At 35.6% G+C, this 20,516-nt stretch overlaps 2 protein-coding genes across 3 annotated transcripts in view; one reads left to right on the forward strand and one right to left on the reverse strand.

Moving 5' to 3' along the window:
* The window catches only part of LOC144563459 (kinesin-like protein KIN-13A), an 84,656-nt gene extending 64,603 nt beyond the window's left edge, over window positions 1-20,053 (reverse strand). The window contains exons 1-12 of one of the 2 annotated variants that reach the window (XR_013514363.1): window positions 19,553-20,053; window positions 18,513-18,773; window positions 17,548-17,721; window positions 16,904-17,008; window positions 16,541-16,618; window positions 15,961-16,042; window positions 15,593-15,755; window positions 14,949-15,293; window positions 13,972-14,190; window positions 12,803-13,538; window positions 12,507-12,572; window positions 11,498-12,125 (exon numbers count right to left, since the gene is read on the reverse strand). Coding sequence is in view for 1 of the 2 variants with exons in the window: in XM_078312938.1 (XP_078169064.1) it covers window positions 11,940-12,125; window positions 12,507-12,572; window positions 12,803-13,538; window positions 13,972-14,190; window positions 14,949-15,293; window positions 15,593-15,755; window positions 15,961-16,042; window positions 16,541-16,618; window positions 16,904-17,008; window positions 17,548-17,721; window positions 18,513-18,773; window positions 19,553-19,684 (2,547 nt within the window). In the remaining variant the exon portion in view is untranslated. Of the gene's footprint in view, window positions 1-11,299; window positions 12,126-12,506; window positions 12,573-12,802; window positions 13,539-13,971; window positions 14,191-14,948; window positions 15,294-15,592; window positions 15,756-15,960; window positions 16,043-16,540; window positions 16,619-16,903; window positions 17,009-17,547; window positions 17,722-18,512; window positions 18,774-19,552 lie in introns of those variants that run through there. The other variant, XM_078312938.1, reaches the window with a different exon arrangement.
* LOC144563462 (ubiquitin-like-specific protease ESD4) lies at window positions 6,066-10,885 on the forward strand. The gene is made up of 9 exons (XM_078312940.1): window positions 6,066-7,110; window positions 7,330-7,406; window positions 7,814-7,907; window positions 8,215-8,313; window positions 8,911-9,003; window positions 9,554-9,673; window positions 9,982-10,085; window positions 10,284-10,356; window positions 10,468-10,885. Exons 1-9 carry the CDS (start codon window positions 6,124-6,126, stop codon window positions 10,528-10,530), a joined length of 1,710 nt encoding a protein of 569 aa, XP_078169066.1. The 5' UTR covers window positions 6,066-6,123; the 3' UTR covers window positions 10,531-10,885.
* Window positions 20,054-20,516: the final 463 nt, after the last annotated feature.

Consider the following 20,516-nt stretch of genomic DNA (forward strand, 5'->3'; position numbering starts at 1 on the left):
TTTTAGGGTTTTCGGTGAAAAATAACCACAAAATAAAATAATATATATCTAATTAGACTTCTTTGTAATAAAAATTAATTTAGAGTTATCAGCGAATAAATTTTTAGAGTCTTCGGTGAAAAATAACCATAAAATAAAATAATATATTATATATGAGGAAGGTTCAAATGCCTCCATTTTTTGTGCCTCCACTATGCCTCCATTTTTTTAAACTTTAATAATTCAAAATTTAAAACTTAAAAATCAAAATAAAACCGTTGGATATGATCTACATCATTTTATCTATGCACATGTAAAAAATTATGACATTTTAATTTTATTTTAATTGTCATCAAGAACTTGTAAAAAATGCACTAAATTGTAATGTGATAATTTTTTATGAGCACATAGAGAAAATAACATAGATCACATCTAACGGTTTTATTTTGACTTTTAAGTTTTAAATCTTGAGTTATTAAAGTTTTAAAAAATGAAGACATGATGGAAGCACAAAAAATGGAGGCATTTGAACCCTCCTCATTATATATTATAATAAATTCGTATCTTAGTTTTTGGTTTTTGACTCTTCCTTCAACGTATCGGATTTGAGTAAGTTTTTTCACTATCTCAATTAATAAAATTTGACAAACGAAGTATACTATTTTATTGGACCAGTGAGATTTTTATAAAAGTGTGTGCCCATCAGATCGAGTGATTTCACAAACTACAAAACAAGTATTTCGGGCAGAGATTCTATCAGACTTTGAAAAAAAAAAAAAAAGCCACATCCAGTGGATGCGGACTCTATTATGGGGTTGTATCTTCTAGATGCGGTCTCCAATAAATGAATCCGCATTTCATGATGCAATTATAGTAACTTTATAATTGTACATAAATTGTGGTTTTTTTGTTTTTTTTAAGAAATGGTATTTTTAAAAATTTCGGCTTCTGATCTGAACCCGAACGAGTCTTATATGAGCTGTCAGCCTCTCGACTTTGAGTTGGTATTTTATAGCCGAATCGGATGCTGATTTTTTTATTAATAAAAATATGTCAAAAAAATAATAATTTCATGAAATACATGAAGAACGGGTTATTTTGTCCAGCTAATTGTACCATAACCACGCTCGCAAATTAATTAAAACGAAAAATTGAAGAGGATAGACACGAAAAACTGAACAGAATAAACCATCCGTTTTTTCTATAAACCGTGATTTCGTAGAATCGTACTCGATCCTTTTATGATATTTTGTATTTATTTTTCTATTAATAAAAAAATTTAAGAATAAAGACATGCTTTTGGTCCGGAAATAGAGAATGAGAAAAAACGTTACATTCTATATTTCTATGTTAGGCGTGTTGTGTGTGTTTGCGAGTGTCGTGTTTTTTTAGTGAATTTTGATACGGCACTCAACCACGATGTGTGCCTTTTAACACAATTTAACACGACATAATTAATATGATACGCCTAAGGATACGTCTGACACAAACATAGCTAAATATGTTTTTATACGAAATAGATTTATTTATAAGAAAATTTTGAAACTATAGCATACATTGGTTAAAAGAAATCATATTTAATAATATTTTCTTATTCGCATGATTTTTATTTAACCCTCACCATTTGTGCAGTCTCTTACTTACTTTTTATATATAATTAATCTCATGTTAACTCTAATTAAATTATTAAAAAAAACTTTAGTTTACCTCTAATTAAAAATTACAAAGTTAAAAACTTAAAATTATATATTTGATGCTGACATATTAATGTTAATAGTACAATTTTTACTAAAATTATTTTGAGATTTGATATATATCAGGTGAAAATATAGGATTCAGTACCCATGTTCAATTACATATTTGATGTTGAAATTTTCTTTACTATTTATGTTTTCTTTCTAAAGTAGTATTTTGACTTTGTAATTATTAATTATACATAAAACTAAAGTATTTTAGTAATTTAATTAGAGTTATTGTGACAACCCGTGATTTTGAAAATAATACTGGATTTTTTTTACTTGGTGGACTTGTTTGCAATATTATAAAATTTGAACCGAAATTTGTAAAATATGTTTTAGAAAAAAATCGTGGCAGCATGCATGTTATTTTAAACCAACCACTCCGTTGAAGCATACATTTTACGGCCATTTTTATTAATACCTTCCAAAAAAAACAAAATTTTAAAAATAACCTCGCATCTCGTTTTTTTTTTAAATAACCCAACCGCCTGGGCCTGAGGCGGCCCAAAAATCAAACGGACCGCCGGGTACACAGGCGGTCCATACACAAGCAGACCGCTCCTTCATGGGGCGGGCCGCTATGTCATTTAAATGGGGCCCGTGAAACCCTTCTTCTCTGCTCCCACTCCACACCAAAAAACCAGAGGTGCTTCCACTCTGCACCAAAAAAGAAAAAAAGAAAAGAAGGTGCCGGTCTCCCTCCGCCCCCGCCCCCATCGGCGTTGCTCCGCCGGTGAGGCCATTGCCTCCGCCGCTGCTCCACTCCTCCCTCTCTTCTCTCCTCTTCCTCACTCAGTGCCAGCACCACCACTGCCACTGCCCTGAGCACGGAGCACCGCCACCGCCACCGCCACTGCACCGAGCTTCTCTCTCGCTTCTCCCTCTCTTGAATGTAAGTTTATATTTTTTCGATTCAATTAGTTCAATCTCCATTCTATTATTAAGCACGTTGGGTGTTCGATCCGCCAACGGCTACGATTGAGAGATGAAACTTCGGATTTGATTTCAGCTCTCCAATTACATAATTTGTCTTCTTTTGATTAAATGCATCTCTTTTGTGTATAGAGTCTAAATTTAGTTAAAAACATACCCACCACATGTGTTGCCACACGATACGTTACAATTTAAAATGAAAAAATTCTGAAATTTAGCAATATATTTATTTATTTCCTTATTCCTTTATTTTCATATTTCTCATCTTCAATTGAGAAGACTCCACCTTCCATTTTCTTATTTATTGTTTCCTTACTTCTTCGTTTCTATACGAATCACAATGAAAATCATTTTTTTTTAATTTCCTTATTTTTCTTTCTTTGTTTCTATACATATTGGTGTGGACAATTTAAAATATATTTCCAATATATAATATATCAATGTGTGTGTGTATGTGTGTGTTCTAAATTGAAAACAAAGAAGAATATAAATTGGAACGTGTGTGTGAATATATATTTTTCTTATAATGTGTGTGTGTGTGTCCTATACATACAAACGATAATACTTTTTATTTATGTTTTTTGATATCATATTATATGTTGATATTGAATTGTTGTATGATATTTGATATTAGATTCGAATCGAGCTATTATTTGATATCATTGGTACTTAAAAATAAAGAATCATCACATCATCAAATTGTTATCAGAGATCACGATTAAAGTTAATTAAAAATACATAATCATATAAATTTTCTATTAACATGTGTTTTAATTTTTAGATAATTATTATTTTCATTGATATATTTGTTTCTTATAATATGTCCCTGTTGCAACGCACGGGTATGATACTAGTTTATAGTTAGGGTTTATTGGTGAATTAGTTGATTTGTGAATTGTTGAATTCAATTTTTTTTTTGAATTGGTCGAATTAGTTGAATTGCTCGAATTGGTTGAATTGCTTGAATTTGTTGAATTGCTCGAATTGGATGATTTATCGAATAGCTTAAATTGCGGATTATTAATAGCTATTTATTATGGTAAAATTGCTTGAATTGGTTGAGTATGATATGGTTTAATTTTAATGTTTATGGTTGTGAATTGCTTAAAAATTTAGGGTTTATTGTTCAATTTAGAGTTTAAGGTGATGAATTGTGAATTGGTTAAAAATTTAGGGTTTATTGTTCAATTTAGGGTTAGGGTTATGGTTCAATTGCTTGAATTGTTTAAAAATTTAGGGTTATGGTTTGTGGTTTGAAAAATATGCATTTTTTTTTTGCAAATTTTTTTTTTTGATGTTAAGGGTACGAAGAAAAGTTTTGGTGATGTTGGGGATATTTTGAAGTTGACGAAACACATTTATATATCAATACAAATTAATTTCAAGTAAAACAAATTATTTTGAAGTATATCAATATTTGTTTAAAAATTGCTTCTTCTTTTTTTGCAAGTAAATTGCATGTTTATCAATATTTTTTTAAAAATATGCATACTTTTGTTTTTTGCAAATTTTATTTGTTTGTCGATTTTCACAATAATTTTTATCTTAAAAAGTGAATTTCATACTATATAAAAGTTTATTGAATTTCATACTATAAAAGTTTATGTTCCTATTATTTAATTAAAAAGAATGTTGACTCGATAATACTAATAGAAAAAAAGAATCTGTCGATGCTGAAACATGAGCAAGTTAAACTTTTATTTTACGAAATTTGAGTGAATAAAATTTTAGTGATGGTTAATTTTACTTAGGCATGGTATAATAAAATTTTATGTAGCTTTATTATTATTATTATTATTATTATTATTATTATTATTATTTTCATGTGGTTATTGATTATTTTAGGGATTGTTAACTCTTATTACTAAATTAATATGTTATATTCTTAATATATTAAATATATACTATAGTTATTGTATAATTATTTAATGTATTAATATCATATAATTAGGAGTTTATTATAAATAATTAACCATTTTAGGGTTTCAATTGCTTGAATTTGCAGTTCAATTAGGGTTTGAATTTGGTTGAAAATATTTAGAAATTGTTTAAAATTTCGAATAAATTTTGATTTCTTAAATCGTGGTTGATTAATATATATTTTTTTGTAAATGTAGTATGCCTAGATGGTGGGGAGTACGAGCTGCACCTGCAACGGATCCGGCTGTAGTTGGTCCAGATGCCGTGGATCCGAGTGTAGCGGGCACGTCCTCGATAGATCGGACTGGAGAGGGCCTGTCGTCATATGAGGATATGACTGGTATGGGATTTGAGGATCCGATTGAAGCGGATTCGTCGTCTCAGGCCGGTTTTACAGATGGCGTTCATGATCCTGTCACATTTAGTCCTCTTCTATGGACCCATCATGTTAAGCACCGCGTCTCATTGGCATCTCTTGAGGTACGTAATTTTTATACTTAATATAAATAGTACTAAAAAAAATGACACGATTTGAGTCACAAATTGATAAAAAATACATGATGATGTTATGCTTACGGTGAGGCATCGCAGGTCTGAGATTTCGTTCGTTCCCCATAAAAAAATACAGCGATGCCTCTTGAACCTTGGATTGTATCAGCTTGCCACCATACCGCAGAGTAAGATCGATCAGTCTCTGATGCATGGTCTAGCGGAGAGATGGCGACCTAAGACCCATACATTTCATCTCTCGGTCGGGGAGATGACAGTCACCCTTGGTGATGTGAGCGCCTTATGAGGTTTACCCATCGATGGCGAGCCCATAGGTGGCATCTCAGACCTATGGGGGGATCGCTAAATAAACATCAAGATCCAAACTTCATAGGCACACAAATGAATACTTTATTTTTGAACTTGTCAACAAGTAATATTTAATCAAATCAATGTATCACCATCATGTCAGAAATAATGATAAATGCTTGTCAGACATAATGATAAATACTTTCCTGAACATCAATAAACATATAAATATTTATTTCTAAATATTTTAATTGCAACTTTTAGTAATACATCTATGACTTAAATAGATTAGATGAATATTTTATGTTATAGGGATAAATACTTAATAAGAAGAAAATGAATATTATATTCTTGAACTTGCCAACAAGTCATGTTTAATCAACTCAATGTATCATAATGTTAAAAATAATTATAAATACTTGAAAGACATAATGACAAGTCATGTTTAGCGGGGACATTATACTTGAATTCAAAAATTAGTTAAAACAGTTATTAGTGGGATGATTGACAAATGACAATTAAGAAAGTTAATCTTGAATAGAGATAGTGCGGGGAGACAAGAGTGAGGGGTACAATTATTCTTAAACAAGCATCATATTAATATTAATGTTAGAGATTGGCGCCGGTCGGGCCCACGCAGTCTAAAAATGGGGATGATCGATATCCCCGAATAAATCTGAAAACTGGAGTTGTACGACCTAGGGTTTCTTCCTTTGTCCGTACCAGCACCTCTCTCATTCTCTGTTCGTCTCTCATGGGGGCTCTAACCGACAACCGCAAGCGTCGAGCACTCGAGCAACGCCTCCTCTCCCCTCTCTCTCCCGACTCGCCGCCTCCTCCCTCCAAGAAATCCAGGTTAGTCGAACCACCTCCCTCGCATTATATCGCCATGGAACCACAACAGATACAGCACCGGGAAACACACCAGTCGGGTTTTGGTTTCCATCCCTCTTCGCGTCCTGTTGCGGCAGCACCTAGAGATAATCCTTCGTTTCGGCCTCGCTTCCCGCCACCTGCTCTCCGCCGCCCCATCCACGCCCCGCAGCGGATCCTCAAAGCATTTGGCCTGGGATCCCGCTCTGGATCCGATAAAAGCGGATTCGATAGACAAATCCCTTCCTTTAAGAAAGATACTTCAACGGAAGGTACTAGTGAGAAAGTCGAATCAAGAGGGTTGAAGAGAGATGCTTCCTTCTTGTCTACCCAAACGGGCCAGAATGATGAAGTTGTTGATTTGAGTGGAGAGGATTGCGACATCAATACAGGATCTCAGAATGCTTCTATTTCTGAAGGAACCGGAGAAATTGTTTCAGCAAGAGGGTTGGAGTTTAAGAAGCGGTTTTCCAAGTCTTCCAAGAAAGCTTCAGATTTGAAATCAGGGCTTCCAAATATTCCAAAAAAGTGTCTTCAATCTGAATTAGGGTTTTCCAATGTTTCCCAGGACATTTTAAACTCTGAATTTGAACTTTCTGAAACTCCGGAGAAGGTTTGGGGCTCTGAATTAGTGTCTTCTGTGATGACTTCTCCTGAAATAGAGAGGTCAACCCCCAGCTTGGAGCAGTATAAGAAACTCGTCAGTTCAGTTTCGTCGAGAAAAATTCCACTGTACAAGGGTTTGTACGATCAGTCAGCCAGAAGCCATGACTCAAGGCTGAGAGATTTGGAGTTTGAGGTCAAATTGGCAGAGACGAGTATTGCAAATTTCAAGTTGTTGGGAGAGATTCTTGACTCAAAACATGAGGTAATACTTCCATATCATTTAAATTTAATTCTTTTAGTAAGAAGTTTCCAGTCAACTACTAAATGGGAAATCATGGTTCACAAGATAATGTGGCAATTTAAAGTTGATTTTTTTATCAGTTAATTATTATTAAAACATTGAATTCTGTGAAAATAGTAACACAATCTGTTTTTGTTTTCAAACTTTTTGACATTAAATGTAAATTATAAATCACTGTAGGATTCAGCCGAGTTGTTTACACCTCTGACAGATGAAGAAGAGAATGAAGTCAAACGAGTATTAAATGGCAGAAACAGGCATTGATTTTTGCTTTTTATTCTTTTAACTATGTATACTGGTACATACCTGTTGCTGGTCATTATGTGATGCACTTTACTAGCTGTGTAAATTTGATCTTGCTATATGTCCTTTTTTGGAAGTGATGTTAAGCATAATGACACCATAGGCTTATCTGACACAAGACAACATAAATTCAGTCTAATGCCAGACTATTGTCGGTATCATGCTGATGCTCAGAATTTGTCCAGCCCAATACCAGTTCTATCTGCTTTCTGGTCCTTGATTGAATTTATTCTTTTAGAACTTTATTTAAGGTGCTTATAGAAAATGGACATGAGACTAAATGGTAAGGGTCTGTACATGACATAGCAATGTTCGAAAGGGTCGTATGCTTATTGTATAATTTTTGTTTCATCTTTTATAGCCGAGAGGTTTTAGTGGCACATGAGGCTTCAAACATAGAGATAACAAGGGAAAAAATGCAATGCTTGAGATATGGTGCTTGGTTAAATGACGAGGTCTCTCTCTCTCTCCTTGCTCAGGCTTGAGCAAGCTTGTCAAACCATTTTCTCTATGAATCTAGTACCCTGGTGCAAAGTGTCTTGTTTTAGCATGGTAGTGAACATTCTTTGAGGTATTTGTACCAGTAAACTAGCCCCATGTGCCTATCAGTTACTGTACCAATGAAACAAGCACATTTGTATTACATGTTGCTTGTAGGTTGGATACAAGTATTGCAAACTAGCATCATATGTGCTGGTTGATAGTCTGTTAGTCCAAGGTGGTATTTTTTATTAACTAAGCACTTGCATTTTTCTCTTTAAGGTGATAAACCTCTATCTGGAGTTGTTCAAGGAGAGAGAAAGAAGAGAGCCAGAGAAGTTTCTTAGATGCCATTTCTTCAACACATTTTTTTATAAAAAGGTAGCGGATAATTCTTAAACTTATTTCTTTTTAGTTAGCTTATTAAATGTCTTTGCTTCAGCACACTGTTCTAGAAAAATAGTTGCCTGGTAGATCGCAAGTTGTTGATTTCTAACTTGACTACTGTTATCAGTTTTTCAAAGGGCAATTTCATATTGCACAGCTGTAAAATATATTATCACAATTCACTCTCTTCACTATCTTTCTACATGTAATTGATTGGAAGAAATGGGAGAGGCACATCTGATACGAATTCTCTCCCATTTCTATGGGGTTTGGTCTAATTTAAGAAGAGATAATGTAACCTGTGTATTTATTGAAGAAATGGAAGACGAGGGTTATAAATGACCTTTCTGATTTTTTGGGTTGGATAACGTGTTGTAATTTTACATGGATGTATATTCAAAGACGATCAATTGAGTCATAAGTTTCCAAATTAACCAAATTCAATAGTAAGCCTGGATATTTTTGCATTAGTATCATTATTCTTCGGTGTACTTTTTTACCAAGCTACGTTTTGCTATCTCGTGCAAGTAAACAATAAATGATTTTTGCATCAGTCCTGTTTAATTTTATTTCATTTATGTTGCACTTTAGCTGGCTGGTGGAAGCAGTGGTTATGATTTTAAGGCTGTCAAGCGATGGACTACACAAAGGAAGTTAGGTTACGCTCTTATAGATTGTGATAAGGTGTTATGCTTTTTCTTTTATTTGTTTATATAGCGAATTTTATTTATCCCGATAAATCTCAAATTTGTTGTGTGCGTCCTCCTGATCATGCATACCATCATGAGTGATATCGCTCTTAAAAGTTATGAAGAAGTACAATCTTTGCTTTGCGTCTTATATATATATATTTTTTTTTTGAAAAAAAAAATAGAAAAGAAAAAAAGAAAATTTGTACCAGTGGCTCTTCAATCTCTTTTAAAACACATAATAAACTATATTGAAAGATTATGATATATTTACTTTGATGAACATTGATCAGCCTATGCTCTACATGTCACACTAGGAGGTTTTAGAATTGCTATCCTGATTTGGACCCACTCTTTTCTAGCATAAAAAATGGACATTATACATTTTTCAATTGCTAAATTGGAGTTATATTGTAGGTTTGCATATGAATGGGGCTTTCTATTGATGTCTTTGTCACCGTAATAAACCGCAAGAGGTATCTATTGGTCCTTGCGGCCAATAATTTAATTTTTTTTTTTTAACCCTTGCATATGAATTAATCCAGGTATTTGTGCCGATACACAAGGAGGTCCATTGGTGCTTGGCAGTGATAAATGTTAGGGATAGAAAACTACAGTATCTAGATTCTCTCGGTGGTACAGATACCACAGTTCTTAGAACATTGGTACACTCTCTTCCTCTCTTGTCCTCTCTCGTTATTTTTGCTACCATCTTATACATGATTTGGCTGTTGTGGGAAGCAGTGTGCCAGGCTATATTAAGCTGCTTTCTTTTTTGGGAAGCGTCATTTGTTTTTTCTTATGCTTATTTGGCATGTATTGGTACAAGTAAATTCAAGCTGATTAAAGTTGAGTGTGATGTGCATTTCTCTTAACCCAGAATTATGATATATCTTGTTGGTTTGTGATTTGTTTCCAAATTTAGAATGTCCTTTTAATAATTTTGGGATGTCCATTTAATCTTTTTATACAGGCCAGATATTTTGCTGAAGAAGTAAAGGAGAAGAATGCCAAACAAATAGATACTTATTCATGGGATTTTGAAGATTGTCCTGATCTTCCTTTACAAGAGAATGGGTATTTCTCTCCCCATTGCTCTAATAATCAAATGCACTGTTGCTTATACTCTATTTTATAGAACATATACGTGGGCTGATGGCAGCATCTACTGGCAGACATTATGAGCTACTTGAGTTGATATGAACTTGTATTTGGTCTTTTGTATCTTTTTGCCTAGCTATCAAATTTTAATGATTAATATGAAATATCATCCAGGTGGGACTGTGGCATGTTCATGCTGAAGTACATAGATTTTCTAAGCCGGGATTTAAGTCTCTCCTTTTCTCAGGTTAGTGAGGACAGCTTTATTTTCCTCAATTAATTCATTTTAGTTGGGCTTGCGTATGATCATAACACCTTGAAGCAAGTAACAGCTATCAAGTTGATTTTTGTTTCTTAGGAGCACATGGTGTACTTCCGGAAGAGGACAGTGAAGGAGCTTCTGAATCTAAAAGCTGTTTAGAAAGAAACTATTTAGAACTTGCTTTCAAATTTTAAAGCTTGGATGTGCAATGGAAAATCTGGTTGTTGAACGACAAATTGAAAGATTTTAAGGTCATTTGGAAGAAGCCCTAAGAAACTTGGGAGGGGCTAGGAGGACGAAGACGCATTGGGGAAGACACCTTTCCAAATTTACAGATTTGGCTACCATATGTGGTCCTTTTTCCTTTCTGTTTTCTTAAATTGAGAATATATGGAAGTTAAGTTGTAGCATATCATTAGAAGGCACTATTACATGCCTTTGGGATGATGTTAGTGGGGGAGGCATTGGTGTATTCTGAAAATTTTGTTGTGCATAGTAAATGTTTGCCCTTGCATGTGCCTTTCCTGTGTGGTGCTTTGATTTTAGATATGTGCTTATAGTTGTTATACGTGGAATGGAGGGAGTGTCTTTTTAGTTAGTTTGGGAGTTATTTGTTGTACATGTTTTTATTTCTATTTATGTAATTGTAACTTAAATGCACCTGAATAATGCCATGAGCCGGATGGATCTATACTCAAGTTCTAGGACACTTAATTAGTTGATTGGGAGTCCTTTTAGCACCAAATGCCTTTCCTTTTTATTTGCAAACATGCAGCAATAATATTATGAGAATCTATAATTGCCGATTGGTACAGATACTCAGGATACCTACTTTATGAGAATATACATTATATGAATTTAACTTCACCAAAAAAAGAATCCTACCCGGCAGAACTTGTGTATCAGTATTAGAGTGCATGATTACTGTTAACTGAATATTAGTTTCATCATAATATCTCAAAGACAGTAAATATCTTTTCAAAGCAAAATAAGCATATAAAAGAATACAAGAAATGTTGTATATATGACCCATCAAACACGCCCACCAGCATCCCTTAACAACGCTTTAAACAATAAAAACCCTAAAGCCGAAAAATAAGTTGCCAAGCAAGAATTAGAGCAGCACTAGTTAACCAATCTCTATCAACAATAGAGCACACGATCTAAGCCCAGAAAATCCAAATTCAAATCTCTGTCTAGGGCACTAATAGCATCATAAGCACCCAAATTAATCGAAAATGGCACAATCAAATAAGATGTTGCAAAATGCCACCCAAAGCCAAACCCTGCTTGCTGACACATTTTCACCTAATAAGGTTTGATGCTTTAAGTATCAAAAATACTTTGGACTTCCCAAAATTTTCAAAGTTAATGCTGTTTGGACATCCTAAATAATCTGATTCTGATATACCACCCAAATGAACTTTGTTTTACTTGGTTCATGGCGAACAACCACAAAGCTCCTCCACTGATCAATCTGCAAATCTAGAGTTACTTTGGGTGATTCAAATGCTATTAATTGATCCCTGCCAATTGTTCTCCTCCTAGATTGGTGCCGATGTAAAGAACTACCGGTGAGAAGGTTTTTTACGAGATAGAATCTCTTGCTCCTTGAGGCGGTGTTGGAAACGAGCTAGGCGGGCTTGCAGACTGACAAGTCCGGCTGCTTTCCGCGACAGAAGGAAGCTTAGCTGAGTTACGTAGCTGTCTATCAGGCTTCCCGGTTGGTCTACTTCTGCCAATAAATTCATCTCCTACAGAAATTAAAAATTAGCTTAGCTGAGTCACGTAGCTGTCTTGATCTTGTATAAAACAAATGCTAAATTTTCTGCCTTTTGATGTCCATAATTACTTTAGAAATAGAACTAGATCAATGGTTTGCATTTCTTGTTTGGAATATAAATTTTAAATAATTAATGGAAAAAAGAGAGTTGTGGTCATGATGGGGCACCAAAAATATAGGCATTGGATCCCTTCCTCTTTAATATTATAAAGTTACTTAAATGTCGCTGTACAACAAATACTGTTGGCAGTCTCATCCCGGGCCAAGTGTTAAATGTCAGTTAATAGTATTTTTGTTACGATATATTTCAAAAGAAAAAGAATTCAGCAACAAAAATAAACATCAGACTTACCTCACGGACAATTTCCATAGTGTTTTCAATGTCTTTTCTGTGAGCAGCTATTAGAGCTTCCTCTTCCTGGAAAATATTAAATTACGATAACATAATATCAAATAATATCTTCAAATTTAAAGTTATACCCATGGCTATTGGGATTTGAGTTATTTCATTTTAACCGTTCAGAGATTTCATGTGCATGCAATTCTACATCAGCTGGTATAAACAATATCAACTTTAGCCGGCACACAATTTTGAAGCAGGGAAATTTACAGTGGGTGATTGATTGGTTATTATTCTCTTTCTTTTACCTCAAGTATTGCATTTATGTCCCCATCATCAGCTGGCACCTCCTTTTCCTGGAACTGCTTTTGCGTTATGTGGGACTGCTTGCCACCTACACCAGCACGTACCGACTCAGGGCCTGGGCCAGCCCCATTATCCCTCTTTGGAAGGTTACTCTGTCTGTCAAGTCTCTCTTCCCTATTATACCCTTTTCTTCTTGGAGGCGACACTTTGGGAACCTTTTCTTCCTCTGCATTGTCTCTCTCAATTGAGTTCTGCACAGGCTGTAATTTGCTCCTTGTCTCTACCCTTTCTCTCTCTACCAAGTTTTGTGCCTGCTGGGGTTTGCTGCTCCTGCTTTCAATAACCCTTTCTCTGTCTACCGTGCTCTGCACTTGCTGGGGCCTGCTGCCTCTTCCTTCAACAAAACGTTCTCTCTCAGCCATGCTAGATGTGCTAGCACCCTTCTCATCCCTTCTATCCCTCTCTTCTCTTCGCTCTCTAGTGGCAATTCCTGTATAGCTTGGTATCATGCTAAAAGAAGTTCTCTCAGGCTCTTGTGAAGAACTTGAGGGAAAATTTGGGAAACTCTCTGCATCTCTTTTAGGTATTTCACGTGGCTTAAAATCCTGGATGGGGAGAGGAACTGGATCGAAAGGATCATCAGACAGCAGGCCTGTAGCAGTATCCTTGCCAGATGGTATTACTGATGCAGTACCTGAATCCTTCTTTGGATTTCCACTCTTAGAGAGACTCTTCACCCTATAATATAAACTTAGTTGTTAAATAGAAATAAATGCACACAAACAAAGCAGGCAATGGAACTCGAGAAGCATGAAACTTTCATGGCTCCAATGAACATCAATTTTTATCATAAAATCACAACAAAAATATCACATTTACCTTGAGAAACAAAAAGCACATTATACAAAATCCTCCTTTCTCCTTAATTTTTCAAATATTCCCCTATCTCACCCACAAACCCAACCCCTTAATATATGAAGGGAGGAACAGATCTAGTGTTGACAAGGAAATAGGCCTCGTATTTCTCATTCTACAGGTCAGGAGGTCTTGATTGGCAGACCAGTTGGGTCAAACCGACTAATCACTTCGATAAATGTGCCAGCTCGATGTATTACCACCCCAGGCAAACAATAATTCAGGAATTGATGAAATTTGAGAGAACAAATGATACCTGTCAGCGTATCTGAGGGTGTTAAGGGTGTGCTCACAAGAACCAGCATTGGGGGAGATGCAAGAAATCATGACAGTACGTGAGTTGCCCACGAACGAATCTCGAAGCACCTCTGTCAGTTTGCTTCCTCTAAATGGAATATGCAATTGGTCGTTGTCAAGGGCTCTGATGCACTCTTTCAGCGCTAATAGACTTTTGTTTATCTCAGCCCCCTCAATCCTATTATAAAAATATTGCATTTGCACATAATTAATCAAATTTTAGAAGAGATTGCATTTCTTGCGCATTTCATCTTTAAAAGTCTACTTTATCATGCTTTCTTACTTCAAATGAAGATTCAATGGAACCCAATTAGTCAAAAAGATATTACACTTTAGGAGCTATTGGGAACATAAGAAGTTATCCTACCAGCTGTTCTCATTATATTCTGCTTTTTAAGAATCCTTGGTATTGGTTACAAAATAATACTAATGTACTAAGAAAATATTATCCAAATTTAAAAAGCAATATTTTAGATACTCCAACAGCCTCATGAATTGGTTAAGACAAGCACTTCTCCCTGATTCTCTTTCGAATTACTATCTTGCCTACAGGGATTTTGGAAAACTGTATTGAAATAAAATTTGAAGAACTTCAGGAGTTTATTGGAGCATGTGTGATATTCTCAATCCTCCATTTATCACATATAATATTGCTAAAGAATGAAAATGATGCAGCTCCAAAAATATTATTGGACATCAGGTTCACTCTTTACAACATGGAAGTGCTCTATATCCCACTTTCAAATTATAATAAATGCCCAACCACTACTCTCCTTCCTCAGTACTTGTTTGAACCTCTAGAGCAATCAAATTTATATGTACTGGACCAGCTGAGCTCCAAAAATTTACATGTTCTCTTTTGTAGGGGCATCTATCATATTTCGAGGTTTTAAACCACAGCTGAATTATATTTCCTAAAGATAAATTTGAACAAACCTAGTCTGACGATCATTATCTGTGGTGTCAGCCCCACGCTCACTCCCAGCAAGGTCAATGAAGCTAATTTTCCCGACAACCTTCCCATTTTTTGGATCGTTGGGATCTGTCATCTTTCTTGACCTCAGGTTGATCTCAGCCGTCGGATCACGGTGCTTCTTGATTGCCAATTGTAGTATAGCATGGGACCTCGAAGACTCCTCGTTTGCCCCTGTGGAACCCGTGCTCCTTGATGCATTCCCTTTTTCTATGTAATCCTTTACAATTTGCACATCAGAGACCTCAAACTCTTGTAGCCCCACAATACACACTTGTTGCCTTCCATCCTCCCTCATCAATAGTTTTCTTTAAGAAGGAAGGTGGACAATGTTAGAATTTCATAATAACATGTGATCTCTGCTTAAGGTATAATACAGTAGAAGGCATCAATTTTTGTTTGCTTTAATTAAAGACAGAAACAGAACTAGTCAGAAAGTACCAATAGAGATTGCCAAAGAAACAAAGAAGATGGAAGTTATAACACAGAAAATACCTTATTTTTGTAAAAAAAAAGCAGCACAAAAACGATGCACTGTTAGGCATATATAGGATAGATTTTTTGCTTACTATGTATGTTTAACAGGATAAGTAGAGACTGAACAAACCTTCTATCACAAAGGAGGTCAAAGAGCTTGCCACCGTAAATCTCAAAATAACTTAGCCAGAGCTTGAAATTTTGATTACGATAGTAAGGCTGGTGCAAAAGACGGACCATATCATGGGCCGCCCTAAGAGGTAGAGGTTGCATTGTGTATGTCTTACCACTACCTACAGAAATTATAAATTCATAATAAATTAATAAACAAAGAGCTCATAATATAGTATTAGGAAAACTACCAAGTATCAATTAAAGAAGGATTCTGCAGTATCTTTCTTCAAACTTGGTACCTGCGGCTATCACCTAGTCTACTGTTAAAGGTAAAGTGGGTCCACATTGGAGTCCAAAAATGACATAGGTTGGTAAAGGACACACCTGTTTGACCATAGGCAAAACAAGTAGCTTTTGTTCGCTCGAAAATGGTTGGTATAATGGGCTCCACTGTCTCACGATACACCTATAGCACAAGATTAATTCTATACAATGTTATAAACAAGATCATGAAATTGAAGGAGGACAGACAGTTAAGTGTGCATACAAAGTAAAAAAGCAAATATCAATACTTAAGGTGAAGAACATGAGTTTTCACACTATTGTATGCATAGAAATTATTTTATATAAAAATACAATATCAGATACCAAAGGTAGAGGTGCAAGTTTTATCTTATTTCTTTCTTTGCTAAAACTACTATTATAAAATTACATTTTCTTTTTTCTTTTTGGTAGGAAGGAATACAAAGATGCACATACATAAATTTGAAACAACGAATACATTTTCCAAAAAGCACATGATATAACCATGCCAAAAAAAAGAGATACTCACAGAAAAAGTAATTTTAGATTTATTTTCTAATATCATAATGCACAGAACTAAGGATATTATTTTTTCCCCATGTTCTTCTTTTTCCTTATCTTTCTTTTTTTTGGGAGGGGGTGTTGGGTGGTGGTGAATTACCTCATCATTGCTGACATCTTCATCAAGGACAGCATCAAAACAAAACTCGTGCTTCTCTACATATGCAGTCAAATCGACCTTTCCAGAGAAAAAGGAACACAATAAGTTAACAAAAGCATATCCATTCAAGTGTTGCAGTCTGAGTCCTCAGTGAAGCCTTACTAATCGAGGATCTTTTATATTTCTTATTTTAGGAATAGCACATTAAATAGGTCCACCAGCTTTCATGTTGCAAATTGCCCAAATGGAACCCAATATGAAAAGGCATGGGAACAATCAAAGTCAAAACTACTAAAAACCAGGTGTCATACTTGTTTTTAGCATCTATGATCATTGAAAGTAAAATGTAAGTCTACGACAAACCTTTAACTTAGGCTCATAAACAGTGAGATACGTATCATCACGCACATCTACAATGTCATCTTCCTTTCGAGATATCTCCTTCTTGTTCAGAGGCCTTTTTCTTACCTAGTCCAACAAAAGTTTCAAAAGAAGAATAGTAATTAAAAAAAAGTCTAATTAAATAAATAGAGAATACTTAAAAGTAAACAGAATTCAGAGGTTACAAAAAATTGATTTTGAATGTTATGCATATAGAAAAAAATATCACAATCCAACAAGACAAAACCCTAATCGTTCTGCTTTGGCGGCAATACATCTAGCTTGGTCCAAGTCTTGTCTATAATTTGCTTAATATAAAGTCATCTTGGTAAGTTAGCACGTTAAAATCCTCCAAGACTCCGGACTCAACTTCAACTACAAGGTTCACATTTAACCAATCTATGAGCTGGATGGTATGTGGTCAAGATTGCCAATCCTACGTGATATGTATTATCAGTATCAATAGGCATTGTCACCCACTAGTACTGGTCATGCCCATACCGATCTCCTTTTTTGAAATTTTTGGCGCCTCTGTAATTGTATTTCAACTTTTTGCTTATTCTTGTGATCTGTATTGTGTCTTGCTTGGGATGAGTAAAATGGTTAACTAGAACATAATAACATACAACGACTTTTATCTTTGCCACATTACTAGTCTCCTTTAAGATCTCCTTTTCTCCAGTAGTCATAGATCCAGTGCCATCTCCAGTTCCCGGCAGACCACCAAACATGGTATCATCTTCATCATCCATCCCCTTAGGCATGACCGGTGATGGTTCGAACTGCTCCGGCATCACATGCTGCCATAAGAAAAGATTTATAACTATTTTTTTCAGGCTAATGTATAATTAGGTAGATATGATTAAAAGCTATATAAGATGACACCATAAACAGCTACTTGTTCACACTCTTGACCCCAAAAGATATGATTACACATGAAAACAACCACATTTTCTAACGTATTTCTGTGCTACAAACAGGTGTGCCAGGAAATGCTGTCAATACATCCTGCCGGTACCACCATTATTTCTTTCAGCCATTTTCTGAATCACAAAACTTGTCGGGAATTTTGAACACTTTGGTGGTGAATTCTACCGATATTATGTATGGTTCATATTATTGATAAAGAATTGCAATTTCAGGTGAATAAAAGTAACACTGCTTTTTGCTGGGTTTTTTTTTTTCAGTTTTGTTTTTGTTCTGATTCTGATATGTTTAAATTTTAGTTAAATTGCACAATTGCAGGTCGACAGAGGCCCACGGCAGACTAAATGGAGGTTGAAAGCATGCTTAACATCATTGTGAACTTCATTGCAAAACTTGACTGATTTGCATCATATTTGTCAGGTACACAACACCATCGGTGATTCAAAATTAAATCCATGAAAGTTTCTACATGTTAATATATCATGTGAATAAGTAGTGCTTATCTCCAATAATCTAGCCAAGAATACACAGTTTTAGTTTTTTTTTTGCTTTTGAATGCTGTGCTCATAATAATATATACAGAAGTAAATTGATGCCAGTACAATTTAAATTTTAAATTGTATTTAGGAGTTCAATTGTTGAATGTTAGAGTTTAACTGGATACCTCAGAGAGAAGTTCAGTATCATCAACAGCATGCAGGTCTAGAAGCCCAGCGCCAAATTCACCTTTTAATTCGGGCGAATAAAAGCTATTGTTATCTACTGAAGAGCTGGTACCGCCAAAACTAGGGTTAGTAGTGGGTATGTACGGCTCAGATGCAGTACCAGTTCCTGTACCAACACCACCTGATTCTCCATTAAAGTTCAGACTCCGTAAGAGTGTGTAAAGCTTTTGCTTCTCTTCTATCGTTTGAGGCCCATATCCCTACAAAGAAAATCAACAGCATACATATTGATAAGTTATAAACAAATAAATATGGAACAGAGAGAATCACCACTGCAATGAATAAAATACTACCTAATACATAACCAACATAAAACATAATCTGCTAACTGCAATACAAACAGTTCACCTTTTTAAACATTTAAGGGACCTTCAATGCTAAGAAAAGGGGCAAGCAGATTGCAAAAACAAATAATTAAAACAGAATTATATAATGCTCTCCTCGAGGAGTAACTAACAGTGCTTCAACTTTTTACATGAACTGGAGGTATACTCCTCTGATGGCTATGCCGAATATTCCTTGGTTTGATCCAAAAAAATTTTAAATGAACTATATGATATATACTGTGCTAAATTTCACTGCAACCATTTTGGGGCTGTGAGAAAAATGTTTTTTTTTTCCACAGGTGAGTGTTAAATCTTATTTTCTTCTATCACTTTATAGCAATCATATCTCAAACAATGCTTGGAAAAAAAAATTGGAATAATCAAATTCAATGAACATGCTACCATATAAAATAAAATTGCGTCAACAAAGAAGAGCATGTCATGCATTTTACCAACAACTTCAACATATCATATGGAATCAACAAAAAAAAAAGAAAAGATTTAAACTTGGGGAAACTTGAATCTTTAGCAAAATGTGGGCCTTTGGTGCAGCAAATCTGGACACAGTTTAAATACACTAAAATATTCTCCCCTTGGATCAAATCTCTATCTAGCAAGGTGTTTTTTCAACAATTTTGCAGTGAAAGAGAGACCTGTAAGAGAAGACTAGGTAATACACCAGCACGCGGGTCCGACCCTGACCCGGGACCCACAGTGGCGGGACCACCACCAGCAAGAGGAGCGGCGAGGTGCTGAAGCCCGGCCGATTGCAACCACCGCGCCATCACGGCATCTCCACTCCCTTCTCCGGCGGAGGAGGCAGCGCCGCCCCCTCCGCCGTGTCTCTGGGATCTACGTTGGGGCGCCACCCGATTTGAATAAATCCGACCGCGTTTTCTTTCGGATCAAAGATTAGAAATTTGATTTAAAGGTAAGATAATTCAGATCTGTTCGAGAATCGGAGGCGAATAGATCTGGGTTGGAGAAGGAAATGGCAAGCCAACAGAAACCTTAATCATAAAAACACTAGCGTAGCGTGCGATCGATGAGAGAGAAAGACAATGGTAGCTATGTAGTCTATTCTCCTTCGTTCTCTGATTCGGGCTCTCTTTTGTTGGTGCGAGTGCGAGTGCGAGTGCGAGGAGAGAAGCGACTGCTCCTACAGATTACAGAGCACTGAGGTTAGTCCAGTACTAGTTTCACTGACCGGTGGATCCCCCGTCTTAGCTCTCTATAAAGTGGGCTCATGATTTAAGATTAATGTATTGGTAGAGATAATAAGAAAATTGGCTGAACTGGGGCTATTCATGTACTCCTTGGACCGTAACTTCGAGATGCACACTACTACTCCCTGAAATGTGGGTTCCTGTCGCGAGGTTTGTCCCGTCGGAGGCTCGAAGCGGGTGAGCACTGAACAGGCGCTTCCACCTTTCATTTGAACCCGTCACCTCAAGATTCGTGCTAATTATTGTTGCACGAAATTTGCTTAATGATTTGCGTTGTAATCACTGAACATCAATGAAGTCTCTGTTACAATCGCCGACATGTCCGTACCACAATTAAAGAGGAAACCCTCGGCCTCGGGACCCTGCACCATTCACTCGGAACAGAAAATGA

The sequence above is a fragment of the Carex rostrata genome, chromosome 12, assembly GCF_964058835.1.
Source record: "Carex rostrata chromosome 12, lpCarRost1.2, whole genome shotgun sequence".
NCBI classification, from domain to species: domain Eukaryota; kingdom Viridiplantae; phylum Streptophyta; class Magnoliopsida; order Poales; family Cyperaceae; genus Carex; species Carex rostrata.

Bases quoted from the DNA above. Each gene is read 5' to 3' on its own strand.
- LOC144563462 (XM_078312940.1), top strand. From the start codon at position 6,124: ATGGGGGCTCTAACCGACAACCGCAAGCGTCGAGCACTCGAGCAACGC. The intron at 7,908-8,214 runs GTCTCTCTCTCT...TTTCTCTTTAAG, and splicing joins GTGCTTGGTTAAATGACGAG to GTGATAAACCTCTATCTGGA. The intron at 10,086-10,283 runs GTATTTCTCTCC...AATATCATCCAG, and splicing joins CTTCCTTTACAAGAGAATGG to GTGGGACTGTGGCATGTTCA.